This window comes from Capsicum annuum, chromosome 1, assembly GCF_002878395.1.
Source record: "Capsicum annuum cultivar UCD-10X-F1 chromosome 1, UCD10Xv1.1, whole genome shotgun sequence".
NCBI classification, from domain to species: Eukaryota; Viridiplantae; Streptophyta; class Magnoliopsida; order Solanales; family Solanaceae; genus Capsicum; species Capsicum annuum.
In genome coordinates this window covers 253,270,671-253,297,950 of record NC_061111.1, presented here as the reverse complement: position 1 = coordinate 253,297,950, position 27,280 = coordinate 253,270,671, and the positions used below count along the sequence as shown (strand labels likewise).

Genomic DNA, 27,280 nt, shown 5'->3' with positions numbered 1-27,280 from the left:
ACCTTCCAGAATCCAAGAAACTGTGTACATAGCAAAAGGAATATTGTGAATAATTCTCTGCAAAGTATGTTAGGAAGTTAGCCTATAGGATTGTGACATGTGTACGTAGCATGAAGACATTGTTTTCATTCCTACTTGTATAAATTGATGAAATGGTGATCAATAAAACACACACAGAAAATTTCTCAATTGCCTCTTTTCTTTCAACACTAACAATAACTGAGGACATAAGGCCCTGACATCCCCAATACTAAAAGAAATACAAGAAAAAAAATCATCATATCTAAACTTTCCCCTAGATAGAAAGGAGGTTCGCCAATGGCAGAAGATAGAGATCCTAATGATGCTTCAGGTCATGAACTTTGAGAACCCTAACCTACATCATAAAATGATGTAGCGCAAAAGACGGTCAATACGTGAAATGTATTGGTATGTAATGTAAGACCGTACCAGGAAAATAATGGAACATGGAGAAATATTAATGTAAAAAATTCAGTCCAAGTAACGACAAGCTGAAAAATAACAAGAGCATAAACTGAAGTGATATCTGACAAACTCTTTTTATAACATTCAATAGAGACCACACCTGGATTAGTAGATTGAACAGGTTTCACATTGAAGTTGGGAATACTCCAATACACGTACAACTCAACAAGTCAAGAAGGATGATAAACGTCTCCAAGTGTGAAATCTTCAGTAATGGAGAGCTTTCAGGCATGTTGCTGTTTGCTTCAGATTTGTACTTGCACAAATGCTTGGGTCTCAGGAAGTTTTCCTGTGTTTGGTTGTACACACAACAATACCGAAGTTAAGTGGCTTGACAATTCAGTATATGAATTTCTCATCTCATTCCTGTGGGATTTCACTGAGTATGTTTTTCGCAAATTTATATCTCTAGATAGAATGCCTTCCATTAAAAAAAAAAATACAAAAAATTAGGTCTTACTTTACTGATCCTAATGAGGGAACGAGTCTCACATCATTCTAAACATTTCTTTTGGTTTTTCCCCTGTATGTCCAATTTAATTTACATATGTTTCTCGATTTATGTCCAGAAATAAAGAATATTTGTGAGACACAAAAAGACTCTCGCTTGTGGTCCAAACTGAAAGTGAGCAAAGATAGGCATTCGTGAGGACTCTTGAGATTTTTGTTGTCCTTCTGCAGTGGAAGGATTCAATTATTGTCACTCACGTTGCGTAAAGGCGGATTCAGAATTCTAATTCTTTTAAGTTATTGTATTCTAAATTAATAATAAGTACATATTTAATGAATCTACTGTGACAAATGCACGATGGGCAGCCTTGGATTAACCAGTGAAGTTGTTGTCATGTATTTTATATCAATAATTGTTACTTGTTTATACTATTTGTGCTTACTTGTTCCAATATTGTGATTTCTTGATTGTACACTGAGTAATTTCTTGTTTCGACCAAGAAAGTTGAAGAACGTATTAGGATTCAACCTAATCAAAATCATAAGAAAGTTTTCACACAACAGTAACTTCCCTATGACAAGTTCATATGAATAAGTGTAACATAATATAAGCTAAAGGCATCAAGGGAAAAATGCTAATAAGTGTAAACATGAGAAAACATTTTCATCCATACAAAACTGCCACGACCCAAACTAGGGCCTGACGGACATCCCGAACCATGAACGCCCGGACATCCTACTCTATCTGGTAATCATGCACAACATTCATATAAATAAAGAATATGCGGAAATATAACTTAATACGGAAACATGGTCAAAACTCTGGTTTTAGTTTAACAATAAGGAATGAAATCCGAAATCAACTAAACAACATCTGGAACAGTCTGCAAAATCTCTACTACATGATCAAATGACAACTGCCTGAAAACTGGGACAAAGCCCCCAGTGAACCTAAACCAAAATAAATAACAAAATCTGAAAGACATAGGCCTTCTGGAATAAAGAAGGCTCACCAACTGCATACTTCACTGCTGTCTAAAAACTCTACGGCTTAGCAGAACTTCTGAACTGAGCTTTAGACCCTAGGAGGTAGAGGATCAATACAAATGTACCGGTACGTAGAGCAAATCCAACATAATAATTTATATTCAAACATATATGAGAGCAATTTAAAATAGTTCATAAGCATATCGTATAGTAAGAAATCACATGGACATTTTGAAAGAACTCTGTAAAATCATCTGAACTTTGTGACACTCTTTGTTTTACTTCTGCTCTAGGTGGTATACCCTACAATTTTATAATTCCACGGGCTATATGGAATCTGCCATTAACTTGATAGCCGAGCCCCCAATCCAAGTGTGCCGCAAGGATCGGAGTCTCTGTCTCTACTACGCCACAAGGTCGTCGCCAGTGTACAATAATAATCTACCCATATCGGCAAATACGGTTTCAGGCTAAGAGTTGCTTGAACTCAAACCTTCTTCGAGTAACCACTTAACTCTCTTCATGCCCATTTTTCATTCTTTAAAACATGCATTCTCTGAAAACATACTTTGAAAGCTTTAACTCTGTTATGGCATACACACATATGGTATCATCATACCATTGACTTGCAAGTCACATCTCTGAGCCATTATTAGTTTATTATAATCTCTGTTAGGTTATTGGGCCTTTAGTTTATGGACCTTTAGGTTATTGGCTATGTATATATAGCCTACTTTTGTTTTAGTTAGTTTTATGCTTTTCAGATTATATTGTAAACCTTAGCCTTTCTTTCTTTCAATAAAGTTCTATTAACATGGTATCAAAGCTAGTTCGATCCATGTCCTTTGATTTGTTGGTTGAAGATTTTGTAGCAGGCACCTACTGCGCGGATCGAACTCCGCGGTGAGTTCGCTGGGGGGTACGGGGGGCAGCGCGCCCCCGTCCGGGGTTCGGGGCGGAGCCCCGAATTTTGAGTTGCTGCTGTATTCGTTTGCTGTTTGGTATTGTTTGTCTTTCGTTCTTTTGCTTGCTGCCATTGTTGTTCGTTCGGAATTGTTCAACCTAGGGTTTTGCATCTTTTTGTTTTTTGAATTGTTTGTGTGTTGCTGTGTTTACAATGACTGGAAAGGATGATTCTCTCCAGTCCATTAGTACTCAATTAGATGGTAAGAACTATGCCTATTGGAGTTATGTCATGAAGAATTTTCTTCGTGGGAAGAATATGTGGGGTTATATCACTGGAGTAAAACCAAGACCTATCGATGATAAAACTGAAAATTTTAATTTGTTGGTGGACTTATGGGAAACTAATAACTCCAAGATTATCACTTGGATCAACAATTCTGTAACTCAGTCAATTGGTATGCAATTGGCTAAGTATGACACAGCAAAGGAGGTCTGGGATCATTTGGAAAGACTGTACACTCAATCTAATTTTGCTAAGCAGTACCAGTTGGAGTATGATATCCGTGCTCTTCAACAGCATGATCTCAGTATTCAAGATTTTTATGCTGCCATGTCGGATTTGTGGGATCAATTGGCACTTACTGAATCTGCAGAGTTAAAAGGTTTTGGGCCGTACATTGCTAGACGGGAAGAGCAACGCTTGGTTCAGTTTTTGATGGCACTACGTTCTGACTTTGAGGGCCTACGTGGAACAATCCTTCATCGATCTCCCCTCCCTACTGTTGATTCTGTGGTTCATGAACTGATTGCAGAGGAGACTCGTATCAAGTCTCAAGTGGATAAAGGGTCTAAAGTAACTACTACTCCTGTCGTGTTTGCTGCTTCAACTGATCAGTCTAGGCCACCACGTACTCAGACTCGACAATCTCCTAAAGTTGCATTTGATGAGTGTGCATTCTGCAAACAGAAAAATCATTGGAAGGCTCAGTGTCCGTTGTTACTTAACAAGGTCAAACAGCCTCAATCTGGGCAGCAACAGAAATATGGGCAGCAAAAGTCTCCGTCACGCTCCTCTGGTGCTCCTCCATGGTCATCTCGTCCTCCACAGTTCGCTGCTGCTGCACCATCTGTAGATGTTGAGTCTGTTAGCACTATGCCACCTTCTGCGTTGGATCCCCAGGTTTTCGAACAGTTCAGACAATTCTTCGTTTCTAATCCTACGGCCATGTCAGCATCTATGTCTCATTCGAGTTCAGTTTCTTCTAGTACCTCAGGTATTCCTTCCTCCTTGTGGATATTGGATTCTGGTGCGTCTCATCACATGTCCCCTCATTTGTCATCGTTTGGTTCTTTGTCACCCATTTCACCAATCTCTGTTATGTCCGCGAGTGCTGTACCTATGTCAGTCGAGGGTGTTGGTTCTGTTACTACCCCTCACATTGTCCTCTCTGATGTTTATTACATTCCCAAACTTGCTTTAAATCTTGTTTCGGTCAGTCAGTTGTGTAAGGCTGGTAATTGGGTGTTTTTTTTTCTGATTCTATTTGTGTTATACAGGACCAACACACTCAGAGGGTGATTGGGACCGGCCGTAGGTTGGGGGAACTCTATGTCTTGGAGAATCTCAAAGTGTCTGCAGTTGCTGCCTCTAGCATAGATTTATCTTCTTTTCGTTTGAGTCCTTTGTCTTCTCAGTTTTATCTTTGGCATTCCAGATTAGGACATGTGTCAGTTTCACGTTTACGTTTTTTGGTCTCTAGTGGTGCTTTGGGTCATGTGAACACTAGTGATATTTCAGATTGTAGTGGTTGTAAACTGGCAAAATTTTCTGCCTTACCGTTTAATAAAAGTGTGTCTTATTCTGTTGCTCCTTTTGATATTATTCATTCTGATGTATGGGGACCAGCGCCAGTATCCACTAAGGGTGGATCGACCTATTATGTTTCGTTTATAGATGACTATACTCGTTATACCTGGGTGTATCTTATGAAACGCAGATCTGATTTCTTTGGCATTTACAACAACTTTAGAGCCCTTGTTAAAACACAACATTCAGCTGTGATAAAGTGTTTCAGGTGTGACTTAGGGGGTGAATATACCTCTAATGACTTCACTCAGTTACTTGCCTCTGATGGTACCATACACCAGTCATCGTGTACCGACACTCCTGAGCAGAACGGTCTGGCAGAAAGAAAACATCGTCATATTGTTGAGACAGCACGCTCTTTACTTTTGTCTGCAGAGGTTCCTAGTATTTTTTGGGGAGAAGCAGTCCTAACTGCTGTATATGTGATTAATCGTATTCCTACTGCATTGACTTCAGGGATGTCTCCGTTTGAGAAACTATATGGTCACCCGCCGAATTATTCTGCATTACGAGTTTTTGGATGTACTTGCTTTGTTCTTCGTCCTCATGTTGAACGAAATAAGTTAGGGTCAAAATCAGCTATATGTGTGTTTTTGGGGTATGGTATTGGACAAAAAGGATATCGTTGCTATGATCCTGTAAGTCAGAAATTATATGTTTCACGACATGTCACTTTTTTGGAACATATTCCTTTTTATTCCATTCCAGCTAAAACCCATGATGTGACAAAGTCAGATATTTGGCTTATTGATCCCTTTGGGATTGACATAGAGGTTCCAGTTCCGGATTCATCCATGCCTTCTGGTGTGCCACCTGATAGTGCTTCAGCCTCGCCTGTGCCTGAGTCTGCTCCTTCGACTGTTGAGACTGGAGACCCACCACCTCTGAGGAGGTCTACTCGACCTTGTAAGTCCACCAAACTGCCAGATTTTTCCTATTCTACATATTCAGCCTCATTTGCTTCCTTTATTGCAAACATACATCATTTGTCTGAACCTGAGTCGTATAGAGAGGCTGTGTCTGATCCTCTTTGGCAGAGTGCTATGGCTGAGGAACTTGCTGCTCTTCATCATACACATACATGGGATTTGGTTACTCTCCCACCTGGTAAGCATGCGATTGGTTGTCGATGGGTGTATAAGATAAAAACAAAATCTGATGGGTCTGTTGAGCGATACAAGGCAAGACTTGTGGCAAAAGGGTACTCACAACAATATGGTATGGATTATGAGGAGACTTTTTCCCCCGTAGCAAAGATGACGACTGTTCGCACTATGATTGCTGTTGCATCCGTTCGACAGTGGAAGATATTTCAGATGGATGTCAAGAATGCTTTTCTGAATGGTGATCTCCACGAGGAAGTTTATATGACTCCTCCCCCAGGTATTGACCACCAGCCAGGTGAAGTTTGTCGGCTTCGAAAAGCTTTATATGGTCTCAAACAAGCCCCTCGTGCTTGGTTTGAGAAATTCTCCACTGTTATTACTTCCCTTGGATTTGTCCCGAGTAACCATGATTCAGCATTGTTTGTTAGATGTACAAGTGCAGGGCGAATTCTATTGTCCTTATATGTAGATGATATGATTATTACTGGTGATGATCATAGTGGTATTGAGTTATTGAAGCATGATTTGGCTCATCGATTTGCAATGAAGGACTTGGGCTTGCTGCGTTATTTTCTGGGTATTGAGGTGGCTCAGTCTAAGAAAGGGTATCTTCTTTCTCAGACTAAGTATATATCTGACTTGTTTACACGGGCGCGTCTTTCTGACAACAGGACTGTAGATACTCCCCTTGAAACCAATGCACGTTACTCTCCTAGTGATGGTGTTCCATTATCAGATCCGAGTCTTTATCGGACTATTGTGGGTAGTTTGGTTTATCTTACGGTTACTCGTCCAGATATAGCACATGCAGTTCATGTTGTTAGCCAGTTTGTTACTGCTCCTACTTCTGTGCACTGGGGAGCTGTACTTCGTATTCTAAGGTATCTTCGTGGCACTCAGTTTCAGAATCTCTTGTTTCCCTCGACGTCATCTCTCGAGTTGCGAGCCTATAGTGATGCTGATTGGGATGGAGATCGCAATGATCGTAAATCCACCACTGGTTTTTGTGTGTTTCTTGGAGACTCTTTAATCTCGTGGAAGAGCAAGAAACAAGATGTTGTCTCTAGATCTTCCACGGAGGCTGAGTATCGTGCTATGGCTGTGACTACATGTGAGATTATTTGGTTACGTTGGCTTCTTGCAGATATGGGGGTTCACATTTCTATGCCTACTCCCCTGCATTGTGATAACAAAAGTGCGGTACAAATTGCAAAGAATTCTGTCTTCCATGAGCGTACGAAGCACATTGAGATTGATTGTCACTTCACCCGTCATCATTTACAGCTCGGGACCATATCGCTTCCTTTTGTTCCATCGTCTTTGCAGATTGCTGACCTTTTTACGAAGGCTCAGTCGGCGTCTCGATTTCGTTTTTTGTGTGACAAACTCTCAATGCTTATTGCTGTTGCATTGTGAGTTTGAGGGGGGATGTTAGCCCATATGTTATTGGGCCTTTAGTTTATGGACCTTTAGGTTATTGGCTATGTATATATAGCCTACTTTTGTTTTAGTTAGTTTTATGCTTTTCAGATTATATTGTAAACCTTAGCCTTTCTTTCTTTCAATAAAGTTCTATTAACAATCTCTATTTCAAAGCATATGATTAGGACCACCATATCAATAAATCATTTCAAGAACTTTTTCTTTAAATACTTATGTTCAACACATGTATGCAATTCTCTTTGTCAACATTTCAATGATACAAGGTGGTCATGTCAAAGTTCTTAATCTCATGCAAATCTTTCAAAACATATTTACATCAGGAAACTCCCTCTCATAATTCTCTAAATCATGCTCAAAATACTATGATATTTGAGTAAACTATTTTCAAGCCATAAATCATACATTTCAAACCCTTCACATTAAGATCATAAACTTAAAGTTATCACAAGAGAGGGATTTCATCAGTTGTTCTCTCAAACAATCTTCAATCCAAATTTTCATACATATACATGTAAATCAATTTAAGGGGGAAAGGCCTAAATACCAAATCAATAATACAATTAAACATTCATAATGCATAATAAAGTCATATATTTCAAAACCCCTTTCTAAAATTCATGCTTGATAATCTTTAAATCATGTTCTAGTGTTTACAAGACAATGTAGTTTTTAGGATAAACCCCACGTACCTTAAATTATGAATTTGGATGAACTCTTTCTTTCGGGACCCTATTCATACAATTGATGGGTGCTACTTGAAGCCCTCGGTCTGGGGATTCCAATTCTAGAAGAATTTTTGAAAAGCTACGGTTGAATCTTGAGGGATCTTGATTATTAGGTTGAGACCTAAGTGCTTAGTTCTTGAGGGAATTGGAGATAATAACCATACTTTGTTTAATTAGAAGCTTAATCTCGTGTTTAAGATGTTAAAAGGGTGGGAAATACCCAATATACCCTTAAAATGACTTTAAAATGATGAATTTACGTCGTTGGGCCACAAGGTATACGACGCACAACTTATCACGTTAACTAGGTTATGCGGCACATAACTTATCACCTAAATTAAGGTGTGTATCGCACACCTTATGGCATAATCTAGGTTATGCGTCGCACAACTTATAGCATACCCATTCCAGTAGCCTTAGGCGATTTGTTAGGCGACACACTCCACTTTGCAAAGCCATAACTATTCGCTTGGTTATCAGAGTTTGGCAAAATTGGTATCGTTGGAAAGATATTTCAAAGAACTTTCATTTGATCTATAGTATAACCTCTTGTTCATCATATACAAGGAGTTATGATTAATGGAACTTGATTAATGGAACTTGACCCAAGTTTTGACGCTCACTAAAACTTGATCGGTAGGAAAACATTCAACTCATCCTTGATATAAGGGACCTATATGATCTCAATTCATGTTCAACTAGATTCAAATATTACACATACATTGGATTTATATTTTGGAACATCTACGAATAGGAATGACGGTTTTTGTTCTAGCCTGAAATGTGGGGTGTTACATTATCTCCCCCTTGGGATCATTCATCCCCGAATGATGGGTAGGGACTTATTGAAGCTCAAAAAGGTATGTAATAATGCATACATTATGTGTCTTCGAAGAAGGATATAACTGATCTGAAATATTTAAATTTCTATCATGAAATCGAATTCAATTCTGAGCTGATTTGACTTTACTTGCTTCAAGGATCTGATTAATGCTAAGAGTTTAGGATTCCCTTGAAGTGTTCATGATCCAATCATATATATTGAGTTGATAAGTGATAACTTATGCAAATATGATTTATGAGGTAACAAGATTTAGATCGTACCAGGGTATTACGCTGTCTGAGCTAAAATACTTGGAAAAATTTGAGAAAATGCGCTGAACTCTTATGAACTGAGTCATGACTAAATAGCTGAATCTGAAACATGATGCTTGGAATGAACTAAATTCACAATTTACATGGATGGAATGTATTATCTCTTGGGATGGTCATACGCATGAGACTTCAGTAGTAGGACTGGGTAAAAAGGTGGAAAACCACAGTAACTTGTATGCCTGACTGTTAAACTGAATTTCTGGCTATACAGATTGAATTATACTGGAAACTTATACTTAACTGTAGTATCTCTTCAACACTCTTTCTAAATAAGTTCTAATAGCATTGGGGAGCAAAGAATCTTGGACATGATTTACATAAGACATTTATCACGACCCGAACCGGGGCCCTAGCCGTAATGAACATCCCGAACCATGAAGGCCTGAGCGCCCTTCTCTATCTTGCTATCATACACACTTTCATAAAATATAAAGGGAAAATGCGGAAATATACAATAATATGGAAACATGGTCATACTCTGAATTTAATTTAACAATGAAGGATAAAACCCCAATATCAACTAAACAACATCTGAACCAGTCTTATAAATCTCTACTACATCTGAAAATAACAACTACCTGGAAACTGGGACAAGGCCCACAGTAGACCAAATCCATAATAAGTAACATAATCTGAAAGACATAGGCCTTCTATAATAAAGAAGGCTCACCAACTGCACACATCACTGTTGTCTGAAAACGCTACGGCTTAGTAGGACCTCTGAACTGAACTTTAGACCTTGAGAAGTAGGGGGGTCAATACAAATGTACTGGTACACAGAGCAAATTCAAAAAAAGCTTTAATATAAATAAAATAGTTGAGATCTATTCATAAAACATCATGAAAGATATAATTTCAAAATACATGGGCATTTCTGATAATCATAAAACCTTTCTGTCAATGCAGTTTTCTGATCTTTGTATTAATTTTGAGTTAGGTGGCACTCCCCTGCAAGTTTGATATTCCATGGGCTATATGAAATCCTCCATTAACTCGGCGGGGAAGCTCCCAACCCAAGTGTGCCGCAAGGATTGGAGTGTCTGAGTCTGATACGCCACGGGGCTCTAGGCCAGCGTAATATAATAAACCCGGATCGACAAATTACTGTAGACACATAATTTTGTCCCTCCCTGAAAGAATTCTTACCATTTTACCCTCGTCTTAGTGTGTGCCCTCACCCGTGTGATAACCCTTTCACAAAAAGACAAAAATAACAATTCCTAACTAATTTTATCTTATTCTAACAACCTCTCCCTATTAAAAATGACAAATCACTATCACCACCATAACTACCCATGTGATCCCCCCTCCTTTTTCTTGTCCACAAAGAAAGAATATATGGGGGACCCACCAAAATTCCCAGATCATAACAAATCCATGCCTATTATAAAAGAAAAATTCTAAGAGGGAAAAAGGAGGGACTCATTCTTTGATCATCATCTTCTCCACAATAACAACAATCACAAAATAATCTTCCTCACAAGAACAACAACAACAATAAAAAAAAGGGCGTCGATGAACAGTAATCGATGAACAGTATCAGTGAATAGTAACCGGTGAACAATACTGGTGAACAGTAACGGCATAAAAAGTGACGGTGAACGGGTCATTATTTGTTGAGTTGGATTGTTGGTGTTAAGGTTCAGCTCGAGGTTTTCGGGTGTGGACTTTCTTTATTCGAATAATATTGAGTTTGAAAGCTTCAAATTTAAGGTTCAATTCTTTCTTCTCTTTCATTTACTTCTTATGTGATTGTGATTGTGTGTGATTCGATATCGTGGTTTGTTTGTTGATGTGAACGGTTAGTGACATTTGGGTGTGTGATGTGCTAAGCATGATTGGTGAATTTTCGTTATTCTCGATTGGTGGATTGTGTATTGAAATGGGTTAATCACGTGGTTGAGAATGAATTAGGGTGGGGATTAAAAATGGAGGAAAATGAATATTGATTAATTTTGATATATTGATAATGTTGAACATGATAGAATTGTGATACGTTGAACTTGGTCGGCAAAAGTAGGCCGGGTAGGCAAATTTAGGAATAATGATTTGTTGGAGTGTTTGAATATGTGCGTGAATGGTACTTTCTACTTTATTGCACGAAAAGTTTAAATTGTACTCATTTGGCCAGGGAATGCCCCAAAGGATTTGTATTGATTTATCTGGGGAATGCCCCGAAGTAGCATGTACGCAAAGGAGGCTCGTGATCAAGGCCGGAACGTCGGGTGAAGTTTAGTTTAGGATTAGTTTAGAATAGAATAGGTTTTATATTTCAGCACCTCTTTTATTTTGGATTGTATAATTTGGACTGAACATTATTTTGGTTTGTTTTGAATTTTGCATGATTTGTTTATTTGCTTGTTTTGTGTGTTTATGTGGTTTGTACATTTGTAATGTCAAATTAGCCGATACTCTCCACCAAGCAACGGTGGTTGAACCACGGGATCGAGGGGTGCCTAACACCTTCCCCTCGGTCAACAGAATTCCTTAGCTGGAATCACTGTTTGTGGATCAGTTTTTAGAGTCGAACCGTTTCGAAAAGGATTTTCCAAAGGTGACTTGGCACACCGGATTATGCCCAGTGGCGACTCTAAATAAGAAAAAATAATGTAAATAATCCTTTTTTTTTTCGAAACAAATTTTTTTCATTTTTGTCAACTTAATAATAAAACCCTTTCGAACTTAAAATACAATCTTTTTTTTGGTCAAAAAGGAATGTGACAGCTCTGGCGACTCTGCTGGGGACTTGTTCAGAATTCGAGCTTATTTTGAAGTCGTATTGGCTTTGTTTGGTACTATAGTTGTATAAACATTTTGTTTGTGTTGTTTTCGTGCTCGTTGTGTACAGTATTTATCCTATGTGTTACCTCTTTTATATCTAGCATCATGTGTCTACCCCCAGGCCTTCTTTCTGCAACAAGTTCGTAGTACACGTGTTGTACACGACCTCTAGTTGAGTCACCCTTATTTTAGGGGGGAGCCGTCGGTGTTATGGAGTAGTTGGAAAGCAAAGCAGCCACTATCGACCATACGCTCCCCCGAACAGCCTTGTTAGTGAACCCCAACGTAGGTCAGCCTTTAGGTCATGCTTATGTGCATCATATTGAAAACCTAGAAGGGCCCACTTGGCCCTTTGCAGGAGACTCACCTCTAAGGCATCCCTACGTGCTAAATGTTACATCTTTGAGGGTAACGAGATTATTTGACCGACTGGTTTGGGCAAAAACATGAGTTAGAAGCAAAGTGTGTAGGCAAGAAATTATTGAAAAAAAAAAAGAAGAAAAAAAGAGTGAAGAAAAAAAAGATTTGGTAGTTTTTAGGGTTCTTTATGGCTTTTGTTTTTCACAATTCAAAAATTAAAAAAAAAAATTTTTTACACTTTTTGTACTCATTTCCCACAAAGTCAAAAACGTTAAAAAAATTTCCTTTTATTTCTTTAGTAAGCATTCATAATTCGAAAACTCCAAAAATATTTTTTCCTTTCAATAGGAGCTTTGTACATTCTTATATAGTGAAAATGCCAAAAAGATTTTCTTTCGTAATTATTGGTGTCAGTTTTAGTTGAAGTGTCTAATTAAAAATCCAAAAAAAGATTTTATTTGTTTGTCTTTGGTTGTGTCTCTTAAGTTAGGATCAATCTATTAGTTAATCATTAATTGTTCAATCTGGACGAACTACGCACCCCTAATTCTCCTCTTTCGGGAGTGAGATACTGATACGGGTGTACAAAGCTGTCCAATACATTCTCGACCATTCACACGAAGTCAAGCTCAGGAGTTACAAAAACTACAAGACATGTTCATGCAAATGGCTGCGTGTGAGTTGGTACTTGATCTGCCAAAGATCTTCAACATTTTAAAGTGTGAAAATGAGCCTTGAAGTGTAATAAATTACACTCTAAGGGCACCCCATGACTGAAGAGTAGGAAGGTCATTTGTCCTTCATTTTGAGTGTAATATAAATAGATGCTATTAGGGTTATTTTCAGCTCATAGTTCATTCTTCATATTTCACAACAACAAGTCTTGTAACATTGAATATTTCTCTCTCTCTTGTTCTTGAGAGTAGAACCTGAAATCTGTCCATCAAGTGTAGTTACACTTGTGTTGTTTACTGGCTAGAAACTTGAGATCTTGAGGTTCATGAGTTCCTCTTGGTCTAAGCAAGAACTTGGTATTGAAATTTTTTGGTCTTAGGGTCCTTTCTTCAAGTTAGGGTTCATAGATTGTAAGATATCTTTGTGACAAGTTACTATCTTTCATTTTGTACTATTGAAACTTTGCAGTAACTTAGTGAAGCCGTGTGGGGCTGATTTTTGATTCACTATAGTTACTGCCATTTGTTGTTCTTATTGTTAACATTGTACTCTTTGTAATCTATCATCTTGTGTTGTTGAACCATTGTTTAATGTTATTGTTATCTTCTCGTTCTCCTTGTGTAGCTACTGTTTTGGTGTTGGTATTCCTTCAAAACTTTGTGATTGTTGTTGTCTTCACATATTGGAGTTTTTATCTTCAAAATCTCGGAGTTGTAATGTGTTTGGACTGATTTTGTGGCATATTTGATACGCTCCAAGTTAGTCGTGTATCAGATACGTAGGCAGCCTATTGTTCGTTTGGGAATTTTATTTGAAAAAATCAAAAATATTTCTTCACTCTCCATTTAGAGTAGGTGTTTCATATACGTCTTTAAAAGAAAACTACAAAAAAGATTTTTCATTTAATAGGTTCAAGTTTTGTTTTCATATGAAATTCCAAATCAAAAACCCAAAAAGATTTTCTTTGGTAATCATAGGTTTCATTTTGTACAGGGATGTTAAAGCCGAAGAATTCAAAAATATTTTCGTCATTTCTTTTGACAAATTTTTATTTTTCTTTTCTTTTTAAAGTTTCAAGAAAAAGAAAAAAGAAAGAAAAAGAGTTTAATCGGCCATTTTGGCAAGACTTCATGAACTATGCACACCTGATTCTTCTAGTTCGGGAGTGAGATACATAGGCGCCCTTCTTGGGTTCGGTGATCTTTTCAAGAAAAAAAAAAGGTTTTGAAAAATTGTTGAACTCTAACCATTTGCTATCTCTTGTCCAGTTAGTTTAAGGTGGTTGTTTTGTGGCATTTTGGCTGGTCCTCCATATTGCTCCAAGTCATAGAGGAAGTTATGGCCAACAAGGATACCGAGTTAGTTGTCACTAATCAGATAGGGAGTTCGGGGAATGAGAATGTAAGAGTTAATAAAGAGATTCGGAAATTAAGGCGGTAAATAATAGAAATGCATCGAGCTTGGGCTAATGGGTTGCCGCCTCCTCCAGTTCCTACTGATAATCTGGAATATCTTTCTATCTTGCCTCCCGTGTCACATCCACAATTTCCCATTTTTGTTGATATGCCACAACATATCCAACCACTTCCAAGGTTCATTTCCTCACTCCCCAATCCAAGACTACCATATACTCAGCTCCAGCTGCTATTCATGCTTTTGCATCCCCACTCCTATTTGAAGCTCCTGCTTTTAATGTCAATCCAACGGTTGTGATTCCTCACTCTATAAGCGACCCTGTATTAAATATTTTTAGTGATCAGCATTACGCTCCCGAGCCCACATTTAAGTCGACTGGTCCTTGCAACTGCCCTCAACTGCTTGAATTTCCTCCAAATACTGAGAAGCCTGTTATGACGGAAGAACAAGAGGAAATAGCCAGAAAATTGAGAAGTTTGGAACTGACTATGAAAAACTTACAAGGACTTGGGGGGTACAAAAGTGTCTCATATAAAGATCTGTGCATGTTTCCAGATGTACATCTTCCTTTTGATTTTAAAATGCCGAAGTTTGAGAAGTATGATGGACATAGTGATCCTATAGCACATTTGAGATTCTATTGCAACCAGCTAAGGGGCGCTAGAGGGAAGAAAGAACTACTCATGGCTTATTTCGGTGAGAGTCTTTCAGGTCTAGGTTCAGAATGGTTTGTTGACCAAGACATTGATAAGTGGATAAGTTGGGATGACCTAGCTAATGGATTTTTGCAACAATTTCAATACAGTGTGGAGTTGATACCTGACGAAAAATCCCTAACTGGTATAAAAAGAAGAATACTAAGAGTTTCAGGAAGTATGCGATCAGATAACGTGAACAAGCTGCTAGAGTAAAACTGTAAATGAAAGAAAGCAAGATAGTGGAGGTGTTTATTCAAGCGCAAGATGAAACATATTATCAACATTTGTTACCTACATTAGGCAAGCCATTTATTGAGGTCCTCAAAATGGGGGAGATGATAGAGGATGGAATTAAGACTGGTCGCATTGTGAGTTTTGCAACATTGAAAGCGACTACTCAAGTAATTCAAAAAGGTTCGGGAAGTGTTGGAGGAAAGAAAAATGAGGAAGATGCATCTGCTATTATAGTTGGACAACAGGCACGGGCAAGAGGACCATACCATCGTTACCCACGGGCTCAAACCCAAGTTTATGGCCAAGTTCCACAGAATCCTTCCCAAAATTCATTATATTCCATTCCCCCATCTCCATATCAAGTGTATAATGCGCAACCATATGTTCAACCCCCATCTTACCCACACTGGCGCACGTCAACTCTGTCGAGTTATCCTCCAACTCCACATACATACCGAAGCCCTTCTAGACGTGGTTTTCAATTTAAGCCAAATAATGAAATGAGACAGAAGTTAAGGGATAGATTCACACCCATTGGAGAGTCGTATGCAAGTTTATTCCAGAGATTGGTATAGCAAGGAATGATCACTCATTAGGTATACTCCTGACCCATATTCAAGAAGTTTTGATCCTAATGTATGATGTATATATCATTCCGATGTTTAGGGTCACAGTATTGATAATTATCGTGCTTTGAAAAGAGAAATTAAAAAGATGATTCAAGATAAATCAATCATGGTGCAGAACATTGACAGTGAGTAAAACTCTAGTCATGCTGATATGCAAACCAGTGGCTAAGATGTTAGGCTGAACAATTGAGAAGTCGCCCCTCTCCTTACCAGGAAGGGGTGTGGTAGGTTGTTTTGTTTTATTTTCTGTTCTCCGAATTATTTTAGGGTTGTAGTTCGGGATCTGTCTTGTTTTGTCCTTTTGTTATTTATGTTCAAACTCTTCTATCTTTTGTTTCGACTAAATGAAGTGTGTCATTTTCCTTTGTGTTTTAAATATGTGTTGTTTGTTTGTTTTCTTTACATAGTACATTTTGTGTTGACTCTAGTGATATCACATGCTAGTGAAATTTTCAGCCAGATCTTAAAATCTAGTTTAACCATAAACATTGAATCAAAGGGTTAAAGTTAGAAAAAGAGAGCATATGAGAAAATAGATAGAGCGCTGAGACATTTGGTGACAAGTTAAGGCAATTATTTTGAGAATCACAAGAACAACTTGGTCATCGATCGAAAGGCAAGTCCCAATTAGGTCAAATAGTGGATGTGTGATCCCTATATCAAGAGAAATAAGAAGATAAGCAGCTCCACGAAAGCATGAGTCATTCGATGTAAGGAATGTACAACAAAGGCGGAGTTTGTAGAAGAAGTAGTGACGCACAGACTCAATCTGCTTAAAAAGATGTCACAAATGATCTTCATCTCTCACTTTCATATTACATGATATGTACATGCATTTTCAAGGATTGATATGACGAAGACATTTCATTCTGCTATCCAAACATCGTGTCATCCTTTGTTTACCCCATTTGAGCTTCAGTTCTATTTTATTTCATACCCCTCTTTTGGAATCAATATAGTCAGCAAAGCTCAAACGAAAAGTGTCGAGCAAAACAATAGATTCAGAAAAAGTTCAAAAAAAAAGAGAAGAAAAAAATATGTCCAAAAAGAAAAAAAGTGTCAAGATAAATAGAGTCAGAAAAATCCAAAGAGAAAGGAGTCAACAAAAGAAAAAAAATTAGAATCAAGTGAAAGAACAAGCTGCCAGAACTACGCGTGACCTGATTCTCCTCTCTCGAGGGTGAGATCTGTAGGCTACCCTACTAAGGGCTCGGTCTAACCAAATACACAATTTAGAATCACCCAGTCAAAAGAAACTGGGGCATGAGTTAATCATCATGGTTTGAGTCGAGTCCAAAAGTTGTAAGTCCTAACCCACTTCAAGTGTCGTTTGGGCCTCATGCCATCCTTTCTTTCTAACCCTATCCAAAAGCCAAGTTACAACCAAAGAAAGACCTTCAGATCAATATTTAGGGATGTTAAGGCAAAGCATACAAGGGATATGATGATGTATTTGGGAACTACCTGTCTTCCTCAGCACAAGGAATCAAGAGAAATAAAAATGAGAGAGTCTTATTGGCGAAAACCCTCACGGGCACTGTAAGACGATGGTAAGTTGAGAGAAATAAAAATGAGAGAGTCTTCTCGGTGAAAACCCTTACGGGCACCATAAAACGATGGTGAGCTGAGAGAAAAATAAGAGAGGTTTGTTGGCAAAAACCCTCCAAGGTGCCACTAGTTGAATGAGGTCTCCGAATGTAGTTAGCCCAAGGAATCAACTCAGTTTCAAGTCCATTAACCAACAAAAATTGGTGGAAGGTGTGGATGGAAAGATCAGGCAGATTAATCCAAAATACATGGCATAATCATTAGAGTTGACAGTCATTTTTAGATAAATTTTTCATTTCATTGTTTCAAATGCGGACATTCATTGCCTTTTCTTTCTTCTTTATATTTTTATTTTTATTTTTCTTGGGTCAGTTGTCCAAATAAAAATCACTGTCATTTTGTTTCTTGTCTTTGAGTCAAGTCCTTGTCAAAATAAGTGAGGAAATATTTCAAAATTGCTACTATCTTCTTCAATTGCACAAAGCAAGACAAAAGTCAGCACATAAAAGAGACATGATTGTTAGTCGAAATAAGGCATAAAAATTTTGTCAACAAACAAGTCTGGGAATTCATGAAAATACTAAGGTTCAAAGGTTTTATTTGAGGAGCATGACAAAGCAGAGATACTGTATTTTTTTCAGAGTCACTATTAATAATCTAAGTTTGGGTCAATGATGCAGCAAGTCAACGACCTATGTTAATGGTTGGAAGTAAGGTTAAATGTGATGGGAGCAAAAGCAATTGCCGTAAAAGCTAAGCCACAAACCAACCACCATGTTTTTAAACTAACAAGTTTTCTTTGTATGAAATAGGAATATATGCTACCTTCTAATCAAGGATTTCAAAGCCTAAACATCAAGGGCCGTAATATTCTCACTTCTACAAATGCAAGAGGCAATGTTGCTGCATATATTTGGTATTCAAACCCATGGTAATTCAAGCGGTATTTGTAAGGAGACATACTTCCTTGTTTTGGTAATTCTAGCAACATTTATAAAGAGACGCACTTCCTTGTTTGGGTAATTCCAGCAATATTTGTAAGGAAATGCACTTCCTTATTTGGTAAATCCAACAACATTTGTGAGGAAACACACTTTCTTGTGTGGGAAATTCAAGCAACATTTGTAAGGAGACACACTTCCTTGTTTGATAATTCAAGCAACATTTATAAAGAGACACACTTCCTTGTTTGGTAATTAGATTGGTATTTGTAAGGAGACACACTTCCTTGTTTGGTAATTTCAGCAATATTTGTAAGGAGACGCACTTCCTTGTTTGGGTAATTCCAGCAACATTTGTAAAGGGATGCACTTCTATGTTTGGACAATTCAAGCAACATTTGTAAGGAGACACACTTCCTTATTTTGGTAATTAAAGCTCTATCATAAGGAGACACACTTCCAAAGGATACGCACTTTCTTGTTTTGGTAATTCAAGCAACAATGGAGACGCACTTCCTTTCTTGGGCAATTCAAGAAACATTTGTAAGGAGATGAACTTCCTTGTTTGGTTAATTCAAGAAACATTTGTGAGGAGACGGACTTCTTTGTTTGAGTAATTCAAGTGGCATTGGTAAGGAGACGCACTTCCTTGGTTTGGTAATTCAAGCGGCATTGGTAAGGAGATGCACTTCTTTGTTTTGATAATTCAAGCAACATTGGTAAGGAGATACATTTCTTTGCTTGGGTAATTCGAACTTTGCTTTTGGGTAATGCACTTCGTAGCAGTCCCCTTGATTTCTAGAAAATGCAATTTCTAGTCAAGTTATTGCACTTAATCCTTTGGAGATGCACTTTCTTGCTAGTTTTCATTTGTTAGGTGACACACTTTTTAACTAAAACTTGTATCTCTAGAAGATGCACTTTCTAGTTAGAATCCCTCACTTTAATTCTTAGGAGACACACTTTCTAGGCTTGGATATTCAATTTTACTCTCAAGAGATGCATTTCTTGGTCAGATTCTTGATTCATCATTACAACATGCAAGTAGGTATGATGTGACTTTCCCAAAAGTCTTCTGATAATAAACTGGGGCAAAAATTTAATTCTTTTTTTTGAACTTTACTTTTCTGGCAAACCAAATTTCTCTTTATACTAATTCTTGTTTGGGATAATTTTCTTTTAGTTTTGATGTGATTTCAGGCGCCCGCCTGAAGAATAGGGCAAATAAATGAAAAGTCAAGCAACAAGCTAAAGAAGTTGAAAACAAAGCAACAAGGTGAAAAGATTAAAGTTAACGGATTGAAAAATAGCAAGTCGGGATCCCTCCTGAAGAACAGGGTGAAGAAATTGAAAGTTAAGCAATGAGGTGAAGCATTGGAAAACCAAGAAACAAGTTGAAGAAATTGCAAGTCAGGAGCCCTCCTGAAGAATAGGGTGGTGAAACTTAAGTCAGGAGTCCAACAGAAGCTGTATAGATAGGATTTTTATAATTTCATTTATGTTTTAACTTGTAATTTTCATTTTTGATGTAATGACAGAGCCGTGGACCGGAGCCTCGAAGGGACCTCACTTGACTCTCTAGCTCGGTCGTCCTTCTTCCTTTTGTTTCTTCCCTGTGAATAATGGTTTGGTCAAAATTCTGTCTCGTTGTCTACTTCTTTGTATGAAAACACTTTGTGTTTACTTGCAAATAGGGGCATGATGTAGACACATAATTTTGTCTCTCCCCGAAAGCATTCTTACCATTTTACCCTCGTCTTAGTGTGTGCCCTCACCAGTGTGATAACCCCTTCACAAAAAGACAAAAATAATAATTCCTAACTAATTTTATCTTATTCTAACAACCTCTTCCTATTAAAAATGACACATCACCATCACCACCCTAACTACCCATGTGATCCCCCCTCTTTTTTCTTGTCCATAAAGAAAGAATATATGGGGGACCCACCAAAATTCCCAGATCATAACAAATCCATGCCCATTATAAAAGAAAAATTCTATGAGGGAAAAACGAGGGGCTCATTCTTTGATCATCATCTTCTCCACAACTACAACAATCACAAAATAATCTTCCTCACAAGAACAACAACCAAAAAAAGGGCACCGGTGAACAGTAATCGGTGAATAGTAATGGCGTGAAAAGTGACGGTGAACGGGTCATTATTTGTTGAGTTGGATTGTGGTGTTAAGGTTCGGATAGAGTTTTTCGGGTGCGGACTCTCTTTATTCGAATAACATTGAGTTTGAAAGCTTCAAATTTAAGGTCCAATTCTTTCTTCTCTTTCATTTAATTCTTATGTGATTGTGATTGCGTGTGATTTAATACCGTGGTTTGTTTGTTGATGTGAACTGTTGGTGACATTTTGGTGTGTGATGTGCTAAGCATGATTGGTGAATTTTCATTATTCTCGATTGGTGGATTGTGTATTAAAATGGGTTAATCACGTGGTTGAGAATGAATTAGGGTGGGGATTAAAAATGGAGGAAAATGAATATTGATTAATTTTGATGTATTGATAATGTTGAACATGATATAATTGTGATACGTTGAACTTGGTAGGCAAACTTAGGACGGGTAGGAAAATTTAGGAATAACGACTTGTTGGAGTGTTTGAATATGTGCGTGAATGGTACTTTCTACTTTATTGCACGAAAAGTTTAAATTGTACTCATTTGGCCAGGGAATGCCCCGAAGGATTTGTATTGATTTATCCGGAGAATGCCCCGAAGTAGCATGTATGCAAAGGAGGCTCGTGATCAAGGCCCAAAACGTCGGGTGGAGTTTAGTTTAGGATTAGTTTAGAATAGAATAGGTTTTATATTTCAGCACCTTTTTTATTTTGGATTGTATAATTTAGACTGAACATTATTTTGGTTTGTTTTGAATTTTGTGTGATTTGTTTATTTGTTTGTTTTGTATGTTTATGTGGTTTGAACATTTATAATTTCAAATTAGCCGATATGCTCTACCAAGCAACCATGGTCGAACCACGGGATCGAGGGGTGCCTAACACCTTCCCCTTGGTCAACAAAATTCCTTAGCCAGAATCTTTGTTCGCGGATCAGTTTTTAAAGTTAAACCGTTTCAAAAAGGATTTTCCAAAGGTGACTTGGACACCTTATTATGCCAAGTGGCGACTCTGAATAAGAAAAAATAATGTAAATAATCCTTTTTTTTTCGAATTTTTTTTTCATTTTTGTCACCTTAATAATAAAACCCTTTCGAACTTAAAATACATATCTTTTTTTTGGTCAAAAAGGGATGTGAAAATTACGGTTTTGGGAAATGAGTTGTCTAAATCATGCCTTCTTTGGGGAACCACCTAAGCTCTCTTAATGCCCAATTTTATCCTGTTCTGATAAATGAGTCATTCTGAAGTCTAAATCATGAAAGTCTGATAAAGTCTGATTTTTGTATTAGTATGAGTTTGTTATGGCGTTGTCTGATTTGGTATCATCATACCAAAACCTGCAAGTCATGTTTTCTGAGCCATAATGCATTAATCATGATCTTTCATTAAAACATAGTTCAGACCACCCAAACATGCAATTTACAAAAGAGAATTCATGTTCCGAAAAACATAAGTCAAAACTATGCAAAATTCCCATCCTTTTAATAAGCAAGTGGTGGTCATCTAATCTTTAACAAATCATGTAACTCTTTTCATTATATGATTATGTTGAACATTCATCAACATAAACAACCCTCTCTCTTTTAAAATCAAAATCATACTCCAAATATAACATTACTCCAGACACTTCGAATCATGCTTTCCAAGATGCATTCAAACAATTTCATAGCATATCATAAGTAAATGAAGATCATAACAAGAGAGGGATTTTTCATTAATCATGCTCTCAATTCAATCATCAACCTTCAAATACATACTTATATATATATATATATATATATATATAATTTCAAATCAATTTGGGGGAAGGCCTAAAGGCCAAAATAATATCATCAATGCTTCTAAAACATGAATTTATTCATAAATCCAAAATCCTTTTCTTAAAAACATGATTTCTATTCCCATGAGATTTCATGAAAAAACCCACGTATCTTAAATTAGAAGCTTTTGAATGAACTCTAGCTTTTGGAATGCTATACGTATGATTGATGGATGCATCTTGTAGCCCTCGCATAGGGATTCCGAATCGTGAAAAATTAAGGAAAAGCTATGGTTGAATCTTGAGATATATATTGATCTTTGGATTTAAACGCTAAGGAGTGTCTTGGTGATTTTGAGAGAAAATAACCTTATTTTGGTGTTTGGGGTATTTAATCCCGTGTTAAAGTTGATAAGGGGTTGGGAATTATCCAAATTTCCCTTAATGGATCGGAGAAAGATGCTGAAATTTGGCCCAACGGGAGTTGCCAGGGCGGCGCCCTGCTTATAACGAGGGACGTACCTGGACGGCACCCCGCTTAGAGAGGGGGAGAACACGGGGCGGCGCCTCAGTATCACGGAGAGCTACTGTTTTGGGCAACCAAACATGCCCTTAAGCTCGTCTAAAAATTCCGAAACTCACCCGAGATGTACTCTTGACTAGCCCCATCACGTATCAACAAAAAAATCAATAAACGGAGGTCGGGAAGGTCGTGAAATAATTTCTCAAAGATCGGGAGCTCAAAATGAGACTAAGTCTCTTTCTACACTTAGAAAAATTTTCAAGTTGCTAGCCCCTCAAACATACTACTAGGTGAGATACCACATTGAGGATTCTTATAGGGTGTTACAACGACGATTCGATTTCTAGTTTGAAAATGCAGGGTGTTACAACATCCAACTAAGGAATCACAACCTTGGAACTACTCTATTGCATGGAATATAGACATTTAACTCATAAGCTAGGATAGAATTTCTAGGCCTTAGGCAATGCAACTTCTTACTTTCAATCTTATAACACTTCTAGAAAACTCCCTTAACTATACTATCCCCTTCAAATACCATATACATTCGACTCAACTTATAATTCTCCTATGGGCATTGATAACTCTTTCTACTAATGTCTAAAGTAACTTAAATCCCTTCACCGTGATCGAGCCTAACTCTAAATCACAAAATACAACCTGCCACACCGCGATACTAGTCTAAACTATATGATTCAACCTTCTATATCTTTTTAAAGTCCACACCCTAAGCATAACGCGCCTTACCACTTCAATGACTAACTCTGAACTCTTACTATGGATTCACTAGCGCATATTGCGTCCCTCCACTTAAATCCCAACATGTCATCCAAGCCTATCTTTATAACAACATATGAACTTCAAGGCAAACACCCATAAAGACATACTTCACACATTCTCCAAACCACTACAATATAACTCCCACACGCTGCCCCAAGAACATACACACACAAATTTTCACTAACCATCACATGTATCAAAGACTTGGCCCCAAATCTTACTTCACACTTATGGCCTTATCTAAAATAGGCATATAATGATCTTTCGAAGTGAATAATATATAAGAAGACTAGAAACATCTAGAGAAGCTCATATATATAATTTGGAAATGTTTAGAGAAATTTGAGTTGGACGGGATTGAAAATAAAAGAATGTATAAATATTCTATAAACACTGTTTATGAATGTATACAGTATTCTATTTACACAATATCACTGCATAATATATACTGAGTGATCAAAGCCTCCTAAGTTCTTGTTTCTCAAATTTTCTTAATTTTTTTATATGACTATTATTGTTGCATCTTTCACTTGTGTGTATGTAAATATTTTGTTTTAAGTATTTTAATCCTTTCAGGTATTCATCATAGGTGTGTGGGAAGCAGGAGGAGTTGGGAAAACAACATTGGTGACTAATCTAAACAATGAGCTCCTAAAGACCGGTGTGTTAAGTCGTAAACTGTCATTTGGTGTTGTGATATGGGTCACCGTGACCAAACCGCCAATAGACATAAGACAGGTTCAAGCACAAATTGCCAGCAGATTAAACATGAAGATAGATAGCGAGGGAAGTGATCGAAGCATTGCCAGCAAAATCTGTGAAAGGCTCGAGGAAGAAACGAGTTTTCTTCTCATAATGGATGACGTTGGGGAAGCTATAAATTTGGATGATGTAGGTGTGCCCCAACTTTCCGCGAGAAGCAAGGTAATTATAACTTCTCGTTTTTTGAGTGTTTGTTGCCAAATGAAAACAGATGTCGAAATGAAGGTTTACACATTGGACGAGGATAAATCTTGGCAACTGTTTGACAAAAATGTGGGAGATATTGTCAATCAGGAGCAAATCTATCCATTGGCAAAGGAAATTGCAAGAGAGTGTGATGGTTTACCTTTAGCAATCATTGTTATTGGATCATCCATGAGAGGGAAGACGAGGGTCGAGCTCTGGAAAGATGCTTTGAAATCACTTAGAATGTCCGAACCTCATAGCAAAGTTGTAGAAGATAAGGTTCACTAGGTCATCAAGTGGATTTTTGATTCTTTAGTATCTCAGGATATTGAATTATCCTCAGAGCAAAGAAGCAAACGTGTGAACAAAAAGAGAGGTGATATTCAAAGTTGTTTCTTATATTGCTCCTTATATCCAGCGGCTATTCCAATAGATGATCTCATACAGTGCTGTTGGGCAGAGGGGATCCTCGGTGAACATGACACATATGAAGAAGCCTACAACAGGGGAATCACGTTGATTGAGAGTCTAAAAGATGATTGCTTGCTAGAAGACGCTAAGATGAAGACTGGGTGGAGGGAGGTTGTCCATTATGTTAAGATGCATGACGTAGTTCGTGATGTTTCCAGATGGATAGCTAGTACCTTTGGGGATGAACACACTTCTGTTTTTCAAGCTGGAATTGGGTTGACTGAGGTGTCATCTTCTATCAAGAGAATATCTTTCATAAGCAACAAAACTGAATGTCTAACTGATTGCTTCACGAAATGTCCAAAGACAACATCTTTACTTTTGCAAGGCAATGAACCCCTTAAGAAAATACCCCAGTAATTGTTTTTGGCATTTCCAGATCTAAGAGTTCTGAGTCTGAGTGAAACTGGTATTGAAGCACTGCCTTCTTCCATCAATAGTTTGTCAACTACATGCTGTAATACTACAAAATTGTTATTGGCTGAAAGAGTTACCACCTATTGGTAATCTTCACAGTTTGCAAGTGCTCGATTGTGATGATACAATGTTAAGTTGTCTGCCGCATGGAATGGACAATTTGACAAATCTGAGGCTATTAAATATGCCTGTTTCTAATATGAAGAGCATTAGCAAAGGATTTTTCCTCAAATTTCCTAGCATTGAAATGTTAAATATGTGGCGTAGCTGTCTTAGAGCGATTTCTTTTGATGAGATATCATCTCTACACAATCTGATATATCTTTTTATTAGAGTGGATAGCTCATCATTTTTCAATAGAGATTACACCTGGATGACTAGATTGAAAAGATTTCACATTAGAGTTGGGGAATATTCACTTTATGCACCATACAACAAGTCAAAAAGGGTGATAAGTGTCTATGAGTGTGATATTTTCAGTAACGGAGAGCTCTCAGTTATGTTGCAGTTTGCTTCAGATTTGTACTTGGAAAAATGCAGGGGTCTCAGGAAGTTGATTGCATACAACACTTCATGGATTAAAGTTACTACATATAATGGACTGTTCTTGTTCTTTCGTACCAGTGGAAGGAGGAAGTGGACAATTTGACCCTTTGCCAAATCTGGAATACATCGAACTACGTTTCGTAGAAAATTTAAAGAGTGTTTCAGATTTCGGTCAATATTGGGGTCTAAGATTTTCTAAATTACGCCAACTGGTTATCTATCGATGTGAAAGTTTAACATGTCTTTTCAAAGATGGTGGAGCTTGTTCTGTGCCTAAGCACATGGAAGAAATTACAAGAGTTCGGAAGTTAAAGTTGTTTCTCTTACCAGAACTAGGAACGTTGGGGGAGCCACAGAGTATGTGGGAACACTTGGAGGAACTCAATGTGAGCTATTGTGACAGATTAAGGAAGTTGCCTCTCTCTATTCAAACCTCCAACAACATCAAAGTAATAAAGGAGTATCATATTGGTGGAGCCAACTGGAATGGGATGATGATAACTTCAAGTCAAATTTAGAGCGTTGTTACAAAGAATTGTAAAGTTGATGTTGTTTCCGCTGCTTCACAGGTGATGTGCCAATTAACTTTCATATTTTCAATTGTAAATCGTATTATAATGTTCTTATAAAAGGGTTATTTCACCTGTAGCTTTAATGTTTTGGATTAAATGCTCAAATTATTTTGCAAGAAAGATGAACACATAGGGTGTGTTCGGTTTGATGGAAATTTTTTTTGATCTACATTGTATTGAGATTGACCTTTTGTTGCTTCATTCAGCGAAGCATAGAAGCTGAGAAAGTACATTCCTGCACTGGATAGACACAGGCTTCGAGATAAAGTTAACCAATCGAGTTTGTTGTAATGTATTTCCTTAACCAGTCGAGTTTGTTGTAATGCATTTTCTGCCAATAATTGTTCCTTGTTTGTACTCGTCATGCTTTCTGATCTGATATTTTGATTGCTTGATTGTACACTGAGTAATTTCTTGTTTTGATTGTTCCCGATGTTTGATCTCATGTTGTTAATTTGTAATAAACTAGTGCTGCTTCTGGTTTTTAAACATTTTATATAGCATTCTTAAATTGTACATTCAGAATTTATTACATGAACTTGGTTTTCTGTCTTTGTTCTCATGATAGCACAGACAAACCACCTATCAAGAGGTGCGTCAATTTTTTAAAAACTAATACATTACTGCCAACAACGTTTATACTAGTTTTGTAAAGTTTTCAGAAAATATATTACATTGGTGAATTGATTTAAAATATGGCTTATATATGTTGATCAAATCTTCAA

The 27,280-nt window shown here is 37.4% G+C and overlaps 2 protein-coding genes across 2 annotated transcripts; both read left to right on the top strand.

Annotated features, from left to right (window-relative positions):
* Window positions 1-6,021: 6,021 nt before the first annotated feature.
* On the top strand, window positions 6,022-7,050 carry LOC124889865 (uncharacterized mitochondrial protein AtMg00810-like; the record flags this gene model as incomplete). Its single annotated transcript, XM_047401893.1, has 1 exon — window positions 6,022-7,050. A coding segment is annotated over one exon (1,029 nt), but the record flags the coding sequence as incomplete, so codon positions are not given.
* Window positions 7,051-8,800: 1,750 nt separating this feature from the next.
* LOC124899218 (disease resistance protein At4g27190-like) lies at window positions 8,801-26,501 on the top strand. Its single transcript, XM_047413418.1, has 5 exons — window positions 8,801-8,830; window positions 24,178-24,828; window positions 24,874-25,348; window positions 25,461-25,979; window positions 26,062-26,501. Exons 1-5 carry the CDS (start codon window positions 8,801-8,803, stop codon window positions 26,499-26,501), a joined length of 2,115 nt encoding a protein of 704 aa, XP_047269374.1.
* The last annotated feature ends 779 nt before the right edge of the window (window positions 26,502-27,280 follow it).